At 35.6% G+C, this 13,188-nt stretch overlaps 1 protein-coding gene across 1 annotated transcript in view; it reads left to right on the top strand.

Annotated features, from left to right (window-relative positions):
• LMNTD1 (lamin tail domain containing 1) overlaps positions 1-13,188 on the top strand; it is a 139,445-nt gene that overhangs the window by 22,267 nt on the left and 103,990 nt on the right. The window contains exon 5 of the mRNA XM_088025709.1: positions 12,883-13,069. Coding sequence (XP_087881835.1) covers positions 12,883-13,069 — 187 coding nt within the window. The remainder of the gene's footprint in view (positions 1-12,882; positions 13,070-13,188) is intronic.

Below are 13,188 nucleotides of genomic sequence, written 5' to 3'. Positions count from 1 at the left end.
TCTGACATCTTTGTCCATTCTGAATCAATTTTGATCAATTTTGATTTTTATTTCTCCTTATTATGGGTTGTATTATCCAAGTTATTTACATGCCTGGTAATTTTTATTAAATGCCAGAAATTGACATTTTTATCTTATTTGAATGCTGGAATATCTTTGTATTTCTAAATATATTCTTGAGCTTTGTTCGGGAATGAAACTAAGTTACTTAGAAATAGTTTGAGCCTTTTGGGACTTGCTTTTAAAATTTGTTTAGTGGCAAGGAGTCCAAGATGGCAGAGGAGTAGGAGACCTTAATTTTGTCTGGTCCCAGGAATTGAACTAGATAGCTATCAAATCATTCTGAACATCTGCGAACTCAACCCGAGATCTAAGAAGAATAGGAGCAACTCTACAAATAGAAAAGCGACCATTTTCTGCAAGACAGAATGACAAGATGGAAAACTCACCTCAGAAAAGAGAACAAGAGGCTCCCTGCTCAGCGGGGAGCCTGCTTCTCCCTCTGCCTGCCTCTCTGCCTACTAGTCCTTCTATCTCTCTGTCAAATAAATAAATAAAAAATCTTTAAAAAATAAAGAAAAGAAAAGAGAACAAGAGGCAGTACTGACTGCCAGGGACGTAATCAGTATGGATATAAGTAAGATGTCAGAACTAGAGTTCAGAATAACAACTACAAAGATACTACCTGGGCTTGAAAAAAGCATAGAAGACACTAGAGAATTCCTTTCTCAAGAAATGAAAGAATTAAAATTGAATCAAGTTGAAATCAAAGAGGTTCTAACTGCAAGGATAAAAGAGGCAGAAGAGAGAATTAGTGATATAGAAGACAAAAATGATGGAGAATAAAGAAGCTGAGAAAAAGAGAGATAAACAACTCCTGGATCATGAGGGGAGAATTTGAGAGATAGGTGATACCATAAAGCAAAACAATATTAGAATAATTGGAATCACAGAAGAAGAGGAAGCGGGGGCAGAAGGTATTTTAGAGCAAATTATAGCAGAGAACTTCCTTAATCTAGGGAAGAAAGCAGGCATTCAAGTCCAGGAGGCAAAGAGAACCCTCCTCAAAATCAATTAAAATAGGTCAACACTTTGAAATACAATAGTGAAACTTGCAAATCTCAGAGACAAAGAGAAAACACTAAAAGCAGCTCAGGACAAGAAGTGCATAACCTACAAGGGTAGAAACTTTAGGAACAGATCTATCCACAGAGACCTGGCAGGTAAGAAAGGACTGGTATGATATATCCAGGTTGTTCAGTGAGAACAATATACAGCCAAGAATACTTTATCTGTCATTGAAAATAGAAGGGGAGATTAAAAGCTTCCAGGACAAACAAACTAAAATACTTTGTGATCACTAAACCAGCCCTACAAGTAATATTAAAGGGGATGCTTTAAATGAAGAGAGAGACCAAAAGTAACATAGACCAGAAAGGAACAGAGCAATATAAGGAAACAGTGACTTTACAGGTAATACAATGGCACTAAATTCATATCTTTCAATAATTACACTGGATGTAAATGGGTTAAATGACCCAATCAAAAGACATAGGGTATCAGGTTGGATTAAAAAAAAAAAAAAGCAAAACCCATCAATATGCTGTCTGCAAGAGACTCATTTTAGACCCAAAGATACCTCCAGATTGAATGTGAGGAGGTGGGAAACCATTTATCACGCTCATGGACATCATAAGATAGCTGGGGTGGCAATCCTTATATCAGACAAATTAGATTTTAATATAAAGACTAATAAGAGATGAGGAAGGACATTATATCATACTTAAAGGTTCTATCCAACAAGAAGATCTAACAATTGTAAATATTTATGCCCCTAACTTGGGAGCAGCCAATTATATAAACCAATTAATAACAAAATTAAAGAAACATATTGATAATAATACAATAGTAGGGGACCTTAACACCCTACTCACAGCAATGGACAAATCATCTAAGCAGAAGATCAACAAGGAAACAAGGACTTTGAATGACACACTGGATCAGATGGACTTCACAAATATATTCAGAGCACTCCATCCCTAAAGCAACAGAATACACATTCTTCTCAAGGGCACATGGAACTTTCTCCAGAATAGATCACATACTGGGTCACAAAACAGGTCTCAGTCTGTACCAAAGACTGAGATTATTCCCTGCATATTTTCAGACCACAGTGCTTTGAAACTTGAACTCAATCACAAGAGGAAATTTGGAAAGAACTCAAATACATGGAAGCTAAAAAGCATCCTACTAAAGATTGAATGGGTCAACCAGGAAATTAAAGAATTTTAAAAGTTTTATGGAAAAAAAATGAAAATGAAAACACAACTGTTCAAAATCTTGGGATGCGGGGTGCCTGGGTGGCTCAGTCATTAAGCGGCTGCCTTTGGCTCAGATCATGATCCCAGGGTCCTGGGATCAAGCCCCGCATCCGGCTCCCTGCTCTGTGGGAAGCCTGCTTCTCCCTCTCCCACTCTCCCTGCTTGTGTTCCCTCTCTCGCTGTCTCTCTCTCTCTGTCAAATAAATAAATAAAATCTTTAAAAAAAAAAAATCTTGGGATGCAGCAAAGGCGGTCCTAAGAGGGAAGCATATAGCAATACAAGCCTTCTTCAAGAAATAAGAAAGGACTCAAATACACAACCTAACCTTACACCTAAAGGACCTAGAGAAAGAACAGCAAACAAAGCCCAAACCAAGGAGAAGAGAATTAATAAAGATGAGAGCATAAATCAATGAAATAGAAACTAAAAGAACAGTAGAACAGATCAATGAAACTAGGAGCTGGTTCTCTGAAAGAATTAATAAGATCAATAAACCCCTGGCCAGACTTACCAAAAGAGAAGAGAAAGAACTCAAATTAATAAAATCATGAATGAAAGAGGAGAGATCACAACCAACACCAAAGAAATACAATTATAAGAACATATTATGAGCAACCATATGCCAACAAATTAGGCAATCTGGAAGAAATGGATGCATTCCTAAAAACGTATAAACTACCAAAACTGAAAGAGAAGGAAAGAGACAACCTGAACAGACCCATAACCAGCAAAGAAATTGAAGCAGTAATCAAATATCTCCCAATAAACAAGAGTCCAGGGCCAGATAGCTTCCCTGAGGAATTCTACCAAACGTTTAAAGAAAAATTAATACCTATTCTTTTGAAGCTGTTTCAAAAAAATAGAAATGGAATGAGAACTTCCAAACTTTTTCTATGAGTCCAGCATTACCTTGATCCCCAAACCAGACAAAGATCCCACCAAAAAGGAGAATTACAGACCAATATTCCTGATAAACATGGATGCAGAAATTCTCACCAAGATACTAGCCAATAGGATCCAACAGTACATTAAAAGGATTATTCAGCATGATCCAGTGGGATTTATTCTTGTGCTGCAAAGGTAGTTCAACATCCACAAATCAATCAGTGTGATACACTACATTAATAAAAGAAAGAACAAAAACTTTATGATCCTCTCAATAGATGCAGAAAAAGCGTGTAACAAAGTACAGCATCTTTCTTGATTAAAACTCTTCACAGTGTAGGGATAGAGGGAACATACCTCAATATCATAAAAACCATCTATGAAAAGCCCACAACGAATATTATCCTCAATGGGGAAAAACTGAGAGCTTTTCCCCTAAGGTCAGAACACAGCAGGGATGTCCACTCTCACCACTGTTGTTCAACATAGTACTGGAAGTCCTAGCCTCAGCAATCAGACAACAAAAAGAAATAAAAGTCATCTAAATCAGCAGAGAAGAAGTCAAACTCTCACTCTTCACAGATGACATGATACTTTATGTGGAAAACCCAAAAGACTCCACCCAAAATTGCTAGAACTCATACAGGAATTCAGCAAAGTGGCAGGATACAAAAACCAATGCACAGAAATCCATTGCATTTCTATACACTAACAATGAGACAGAAGAAAGAGAAATTAAGGAGTCCATCCCATTTATGATTGGACCAATAATCATAAGATACTTAGAAATAAATCTAACCAAAGAGGCAAAGGAACTGTACTCAGAAAACTTAGAACACTCAGGAAAGAAATTGAGGAAGACACAAAGAGATGGAAAAACTTTCCATGCTCATGGATTGGAAGAGCAAATATTGTTAAAATGTCTATGCTACCTAAAGCAATCCACACATTCAATGCAATCTCTTTCAAAATACCATCAACATTTTTCACAGAGCTGGAACAAATAATAAAATTTGTATGGAGCCAGAAGAGACCCTGAAAAGCCAAAGGAATTTTGAAAAAGAAAACCAAAGCTGGTGGCATCACAATCCTAGACCTCAAGCTCTATTACAAAGCTGCAATCCTCAAGACGGTATGGTATTGGCACAAAACAGACACATAGATCAATGAAACAGAATAGAGAGCCCAGAAATGACCCTCAACTCTATGGCCAACTAATCTCTGACAAAGCAGGAAAGAATATCCAATGGAAAAAAGACAGTCTCTTCAACAAATGGTGTTGGGAAAATTGGACAACTACATGCAGAATGAAACTGGACCATTTCTTATACCATACACAAAAATAGACTCAGAATGGATGAAAGACACAAACATGAGACAAGAATCCATAAAATCCTAGAGGAGAACACAGGCAGCAACCTCTGTGACCTTGGCTGCAACAACTTCTTACTAGACACATCTCCATAGGCAAGGGATATAAACGCAAAAGTGAACTATTGGGATTTGATCAAGATAAAAAGCTTTTGCACAGCAAAGGAAACAGTGGACAAAACCAAAAGACAACTGACAGAATGGGAGAAGATATTTGCAAATGACATTACAAATAAAGGGCTGGTATGAAGATCTATAAAGAACTTACCAAACTCAACACCCAAAGAACAAAAAAATCCAATCAAAAATGGCCAGAAGACATGAACAGGCATTTCTCCAAAGAAGACATACAAATGGCCAACAGACCCATGAAAAAGTGCTCCACATCACTTTTCATCAGGGAAATACAAATCAAAACCACAGTGAGATACCACCTCACACCAGTCAAAATGGCTAAAATTAACAAGTCAGTAAATGACAGATGTTGGAAGCTATGCAGAGAAAAGGGAACTCTTACATTGTTGGTGTGGATGCAAGGTGGTGCAGGCACTCTAGAAAACTGTATGGAGATTCCTCAAAAAGTTGAAAATAGAGCTACCCTACAACCACTACTACTAAGTTTATACTCCAACGATACAAATGTAGTGATCCAAGGGGCACCTGCACCTCAATGTTTATAGCAGCAATGTCCACAATAGCCAAACTATGGAAAGAACCCAGATGTCCATTGACAGATGAATGGACAAAGAAGATGTGGTATACACATACAAATACACACACACACACACACACACACACTATGGAATATTACTCAGCCATCAAAAAATGAAATCTTGCCATTTGCAAGGACAGGGATGGAACTAGAGTGTATTATACTATGCAAAATAAGTATTAGAGAAAGAATTATCATATGATCTCACTCATATGTGGAATCATAGCGGAAGAGAGGGAAAAATAAAGAGAAGAAAAAAATAAGGCAAGGTGAAATCAGAGAAGGAAACAAACCATAAGAGACTCTTAATCATAGGAAACAGAGGGTTGCTGGAGGGGGGCGATAGGGTTACTGGGTTATGGACATTAAGGAGGGCACATGAGGTAATGAGCACTGGGTATTACATAAGACTGATGGATCACTGAACTCTACCTCTGAAACTAATAATATGTTATATGTTAATTGAATTTAAATTCAAAAATATATAAATAAACCAACAAACAAAAAACATTGTTAGGTGGCAGTAGAGCAACGTTGAATTAATCCTCACTATTGAAGCAAGACTCTTCTGAGCACTCTACCCAATGCCCCATGAATTGTGAGGTTTTTCAGTCTGGCTGATGGGAACATGCACTTTTCCTGATCCTGGGAGTGTTCTGAGTGCTGGTCTCCCTAATCCTTTCAAGTGCTCTTCTTATCCAGTCTTAGAGAGTTTACTCAAATGCACGTGCTAATCAATCCTCTGCTGAATACTTAAAGGGAATCTCCTGAAAATCTCCAGAATTTTCTCTTTTGAAGCAGTCTCCTCTCTTGTACTCTGCCTGTGACCTCCTGTCACCTTAGTCTCTCCAGGCTTTCAGCTCCATCTCCTCAAGTGAGAGAATCCACCAGGCTCAACCTCTCTGTGACACAGCCTGGAAACTCTCTCAAGGCAGTAGTGTGGGAAAACTTTAAGGCTCACCTCATTTATTTTCTGTCTTTCAGAGATCACTATTCTTCAGTGACCAGTGTCCAATATCTTGAAAAACATTGGTTCATATAATTTTTTCCAGATTTTTAGTTGTTTCAGGTGGGTGGTCAAATACGGTTTCTGTTATTCTATCTTGGCTGGAAAGAGAAGCCAATTATCAATTTGTTTGTTTTCAATAAAATGTGTTTCTTTCCTACTATCATTCATCATCTCTAAGAATGTTTAATATCTTCCACCAGGAGGAAAAAAGTTATTGGCACACAAGAAACAAGATGGAGACATTATTAGAATTTTCACTAGCTATGCATGATCTTTTCCCCTGTATCTAAGACCATGTATTAGCCCCCAGGTCAGTTCTAGATGACTCAGGAGTGACCAAACTATATTAAGGCTACTTTCCCACCCATTCACTTTCTCTTCCCACCCCAGGCAATTCTTTATTCTATAAATCTAGAATCAGGATGGTAGTAAACTGTAGACTGAAATAGGCCTCAGCAAAATAATGATAACTACATGAATAGTTTTGGTCCAAAATAACTTATGATGTTACAAATCTATTCATATTCCCCAAAGACTCTAATTCAAACTAAGTCCCATTTATTATTCCCCCAGATGTTTTAAAACCTGATATAATGATGTACTAACCTACTTCTTCATTACATTAAGGATCTATTACCAAAACTTCCAATCTGAGGGCTTTTCTCTTGTAATACCAATGAACTGAATCAAGTTCCCTGAGTCTTCCTAAGTTTGTCTTTTAAAAATTTAGGAGGTCCTAAATACTCACCCCTTTGCCAGACCCCTCAGCTATGAACACAGATGCCAATCTGTATGGAGAATGTTAGGTAGGTGTATACTGGAAGAAGTGAAACTCTAAAGGTAATTTTAGCAAACTTTAAAGTTGTAGAAACCTAAAGGCAGATAAGTAGCATGAAGCTGTCAAGAAAAACCCAAGAACTAGATAAATCAGGACTTAAATGATGGAAAGTCATTGTTTTTAAAAAAGTTACATAGCCATATGTCTCTTCAATCTCTTTACAAATCAGTTCCATGCAAAAACGCCTGACAGAATGATTGGTACATTGCTCTACACTCTCATCAAATAATGACTTATAAGCAGAGGTCTCAAGTCACTTTCCTACTAAAGATAAATGGGAAGGCTTATTGGAAAGAGAAAAAGATAACTACTAAAGTCTGTGTGATAGCAGTTTAACAGCCCTGCCTCTGTGAATTTCTATGTACTGTGTGAGAAGTATTTTCCTATAGCTTTTGGACTGATATCAAAAGGAAGGCAAATGAAGTGACTAGCAGTGATATGGATGATTTTATTTTTTTATATGAGCTAATTTATTCTTATGTACATAAAATAAAAATTTAAGGTCAACAAATAAACAGTTCACTTAAATAATGAAAGATTTTTGAAAAGCAACTATACATATTCCATTACATGTATGATAACAAAGGAATAACTGAACTATTCTAGAGTCTTACCTGTTTAAAAGCAAAATTCAAAATAGTGCTCATCTCCCATGCAAAAAAAAGCAAGTCTGAAAAACAAAAAGACATCTTGTTAAGAAATTAGAAAACATACCACAGAGGATTCAATAACAGTAGGATAAGGATGACAGAGAGGAATTCTAGAGATTTCAAAGAATAAAATGTTATAGCCACAATTTAGTAAGAACCATAATGGTAATGCAAAAGAAAAGACTACAAATGTAAATTACTCAAAAGTGAACCTCTGCAAAACAGGCATTCTCATACAATGCAATGAGAATATGAAGTGAGACCACTATTTTGAAAACAGTTTAGTACTGTATATTGAGATTCATGGATGTTTACATCCTCTATTCTCACAATTCCTTTTCTAGAAGAGGAAACTCAGAGTGATGGCTGACATTTGGAGTCGCTTTTCTCCTCAAAACAGTTGTTAATTTGAAAGCAGCAGCTAAGAAGCTGAGAAGTTAATAATATACTGGCAGTTTCATAGGACCAGGTGAATAAAAATTGGGATTCAGGTCCTATCCAGAAAGAGGGTCACTGATAAACAACCCAGGTTTTCAGTTGGAACTTCAAAGGGTCACCCAATAGTAGGGCTATATTCAATATAGACCATCCTAATTGGAGCTAAGGCATAGCATCAAATCATTTCACACCCTGGTTTGATTAAAGTGATTTACCCCCAACTTTGATGGCTGCCAGAAGCTAAGTACATCCTTTATGTGTTGAGAAAATGCTATTCAGAGTCTTAAACTATCTCTGCAGCTTTTTTTTTAATCTATAATACTAGACACTAAGTAAACAATAACAAGGCATACAACTGAAAAATCTCCCCCCCCCAAAACAAAAGAGAAAGAAAGAAAGAAAGCAGAAAGAAAATCCATAGAAGAAAAGAAAATGTTTACTAATCATATATCTGATGAGGGACTAGTATCCAGATGATACGAAGAATTCTATAACTCAACAACAACAAAAAGGGAAGCCAGTTTAAAAATGGGTAAAGTGCTGGGTGTTATACACAAACAATGAATCATGGAACACTACATCAAAAACTAATGGTGTAATGTATGATGACTAACATAACATAATAAAATACCATTTAAAAATAAATAAATAAAAATGGGGGGGGGAAGTTAACCAAAAACTAAGGTTAAAATGGACACTAAAAACAGGCCTCGGTGGTGCAGATATTATTGTTATCTGACAGGGATTTTAAAATAACAATGACTGAGTATTCAAGGAATTAAATGACAAGATAGAACTGGAAACTGAATATTTTATTGGTTTATTATTAAATTGTCAGAAGGAAATTCTAGAACTAAAAAAATCCAATAAGAGAAATTACTATTTCAGAAGTAGATGGGTTTAACAATATATTTGATGCAACAGAAGAGAGAATTATTGCACTAAAACATTCTTAGAAGAAAATACCCAGGCTGAATTGCAAAGATATTAGAAGAACAGAAACAATCATAAGGTTAAATAGAGAAAGATTAAAAAAAAAAAAAACACCCTACCTACTTGTAATTGAAGTTACTTAAGGGGAGGAGACACAGATTAAGGTAGAACAGTACTGGTGGAAATACAGCAGAGAAGGTTCTCAAACTAATGAAAGACATCAAGCCACAGATGCAAGAAGCACTACCAACTACCAGAAAGATAAAAGACAGAAAAATAAAAACCCAAACCTGTGGGTACATATTGGAAAAACTTCTATAACAGAAGACATAAGAGGAGTGCCTGGGTGGCCTTAGTCAGTTAAGCCTCAGTCGGTTAAGACTCTTGATTTTTAGCTCCATGCTGGGTGTGGAGCCTTGTTAAAATTCTCTCTCACCATCTCCCTCTGTCCCTCCTCTCCAACCCCCCCTTTAAACAAACAAACAAACGAAAAATTCAAGACATAAGGAAAATCTTAGAGAAAAAGGAAACTTACCTTCGAAGGAACAATAGAAGACTGGGAGTGGTTTATCATTAGAAAAATAGAAGACAGAAGACTCTGGCAACATTTCTGGCACACAATTTAAAAATTTATAAGTGGATATTAGTTTTCTATTGCTTGCAATAACAAATTATCACCATTATAGCAACTTAAAATAACATGAATAATATTCTTTTATTACAGCACAGTTCTTCTTCTAAAAATATGTGTATATATATTTAAATGCTATTTTATTTAAATACTATGAACTCAATCATAAAAATGTAAAACAACCTTATAGAAGTGGAAAAAATAATATGAACATGGAATTCACAGAAGAAAACTGGGTGGCCAATAAATAGCTTATTCAAATGCACTATAATCAGGGGGAAATAAGTTAAAATAACAATGAGATACCATTTTGTACCCATTGTATTGAAAATATTAAGAAGTCTGAAAGTTTCAAGTGTTGGTAGGAATGTGGGGAATAAGAAGAACTACTAATACTTGCATAGACAGTGGGTAAAGCATGCAATGGTATGACCTGTCACAAGTGTTGGGATAAATCCTTTGTGGTTGAAGTTCAAGCAAGCTAGGACGTGGGAAAAAAAGAGATTAACAAGGCTAGCAGATTAGGTAGGGCCTTGTTTCCATGCTATGAAGTTGGTGTTTTCTCTGGAAGGAAATGGTCAGTTATTGCAATATTTATCCTTGTTCTAGATAGCAAACAAAGACTGTTCTGAAAACAAAATAGAGAATAGTTAGGAGGGTACAGAACTGAAGAAACCAGTTAGGACACTGTTACAATATCACACAGAGGTGAGGAGGACCTAATGAAGACAACAGCAATAGATGGAAATAGATGGGGAAAAAAGGATGGTTTACAGAAGATATAGGGATAGAATCAATAGTATTTGTCACAGATAAGGCAAGAAGCTTAAGAGAGTGAGAAAATAACTGAAATTTCAGACATGGCCAACAGGATAAATGATGATGCAATTCACTGGAATAGGTTTCCCACCCTTCCAAAATGATGAATTCAATTTGGGCCATGTTGATTCAGAGGCATCTTTGGGGTCTGTGGTGGTCAGTTTTTTCTATGGGTCCAAAGCTCAGCAGGAAAATCTAAGGAAGAGATTTAGATTTAGCAGTCATCAGTGTATTAATGGTTACTGATGCCCTGTTCATAGGTGATATCACATATATAGAATGTGATGAGAATAAAAGATGGTTTTGGAAGAATCCCAGGGATCAATGTCTGAGAGATAGATGAAGAAGAAAAATCTGAAAAAGAAATTAAAAAGATAAAAAGAGAGAGAGAGACTGAAAAGGAGCAACTAGACTGATAGAAGGAAAACAGGGACTTGGGTAAACAAGGAGAGGAGTTCCTAAAAAGAAAGCATATCTGGTAAAGGCAAATACCACAGAGACATTAAGACAAAGACTAAGTTAGTGGGAATGTAAGTTGGTGTGGCCACTATGGAAAAGAGTATGGAGGTTCCTCAAAAAATTATCATATGATACAGCAATTCTACATCTGGGTATTTATTGAAAAATGAAGACAATCTCAAGAGATAGATATATGCCCACACTTGTCTTCATTGCAGGCTATTTAAAATAGCCAAGATAATGGACACAACCTAAGTTGCCCATCAATAAATGAATGGATAAAGAAGATGTAATATATATATATATTATTCAGCCATAAAAAAAGAATGAAACCTTACCATTTCCAACAAAATGAATGGACCCAGAGAATATAATGCTAAATGAAATAAGTCAGACAAAGACAAATACTGCATGATTTCACTTATATATGGAATCTAAAAACAACAACAACAAATTAACAAACAAGACAGAAAAAGACTTATAGATACCGGAAACAAACTATTGGTTACCAGAGTTGGGAGGGATTGGGGGCAGATGAAATAAGCCTATTTCACTCATGAAATATTAGTGTCCCTCAATTTTTTTAACCATGACTTTCAGTAAGAAATATGTAGCCTTATAATGAGAATTAAATGAATATCTATAAGTTCACAATGCCTTTCCCAAAATATTTGGGAACTTGATCTGTTTCAAAATTCAGAACTTGGGGGATTTCAGAAAGGTAATATGATGACTAGAACACATATCACATAACACCCCATCAGGGCTTAGAAAAGTATCCAAAATCAAACATAAATTTGTCCACAGCCAAACATATGAATAATTCACACAAACCACAAATAAAGACTATAAATAGACTCCCCTCAGTTTCAGGTCAGATTTTGCCACCAAAGGAATTCAGGTCAGATTTTGTTTAAAATGTATTCTTTTCCAAGTTTTTCTTTAAATTCCAGCTAACTAACATTAATGTTACAGCTAATATTAGTTTTAGCTGTAAAATTTAGCAATTCTTCTCTTATATACTACACCTGGTGCTCATCAAACATCAAATGCATTTTTTTAAGTTTTGGGGTTTTTCAGAACTTTATGGATTTTGGAATTGTGGATATGAATTTGTAGATATAGATGTAATCTTTAAAAAGTGCCCAGCACATAATAAGTATTGGTTATTATTATTGGCATTTCATTTTTAAAATGACAGCTATAACCCACCAAATGGATTTCATGATGTACTATTAGGTTGTGACCCACACTCTGAGAAATGCTAACATATAAATGTTTATTAGCCTACTCCCTGGTACATACTAGGCTCTCAACACATGTTAGAGGGAAAAATTACCATCTTACATTTGCATAATATTTTGTTTGCAAAATTCTTTTAAGCACATAGTTGCTATTCATCTTCACAGTAACTTTATCAGAAATAATCTAAATGGTTTACCTTTCCTCTTTATTTACTTGATAGTTTCATGTCTCATGCTTTTTTGATGAATAAAAGGAACTTTAAATAATGATAATCACATCTTCCTATGGCATTTATACCTTGACACTTTTTAACTTTTCTTTATTATTTATATATTGGCACTTTTTAACTTCCTTGTGAAAGAGATAATTTTGTTGCACAGATAAACAGAACTAAGAGATCAAACCATATGTCTTAGGTTATAAAATACACCATTTCTACATAGAATGTGTCCAATAGAATACACAGCTATTTAAAAGTTGTACTTCTAAAGCATACTATTCAGTTCTTAAAATGAGCTAAAGATACATTTCTCTAAAGTTACCTTATAATCTTTGTGCTTTATTTTTTAGTGCTCTTGGAGACATTAAAATAGCTGAAGTGAATGTCAAGGGTTTATTTGTGAAACTCATTAACTCTTCCCTTGACAAAGAACTGGAGATTGGAGGTCATATTCTCCAGCAAAATGTGAATGGACAAACAGTCTCTTTGTACCGCTTCCCTCCAAATATCATAATGCAGGCCAACTGCACAATAACAGTGAGTATAAGATACAAATGCTATGATCTAGAATTTTACAGGAAAAACTCCTTCACCCAGCCAGACTGGCTTAGCACCAGTTTCTTCATCACTCGATCTCTAGGTAAAATGTGATTCCT

The sequence above is a fragment of the Eumetopias jubatus genome, unplaced genomic scaffold (assembly GCF_037043125.1).
Source record: "Eumetopias jubatus isolate StellerSeaLion01/CBP00866 unplaced genomic scaffold, mEumJub1_p1.0 scaffold_8, whole genome shotgun sequence".
NCBI classification, from domain to species: Eukaryota; Metazoa; Chordata; class Mammalia; order Carnivora; family Otariidae; genus Eumetopias; species Eumetopias jubatus.
Note: the sequence above shows the minus strand (reverse complement) of the source record. Positions and strands in the feature narration are given on the sequence as shown.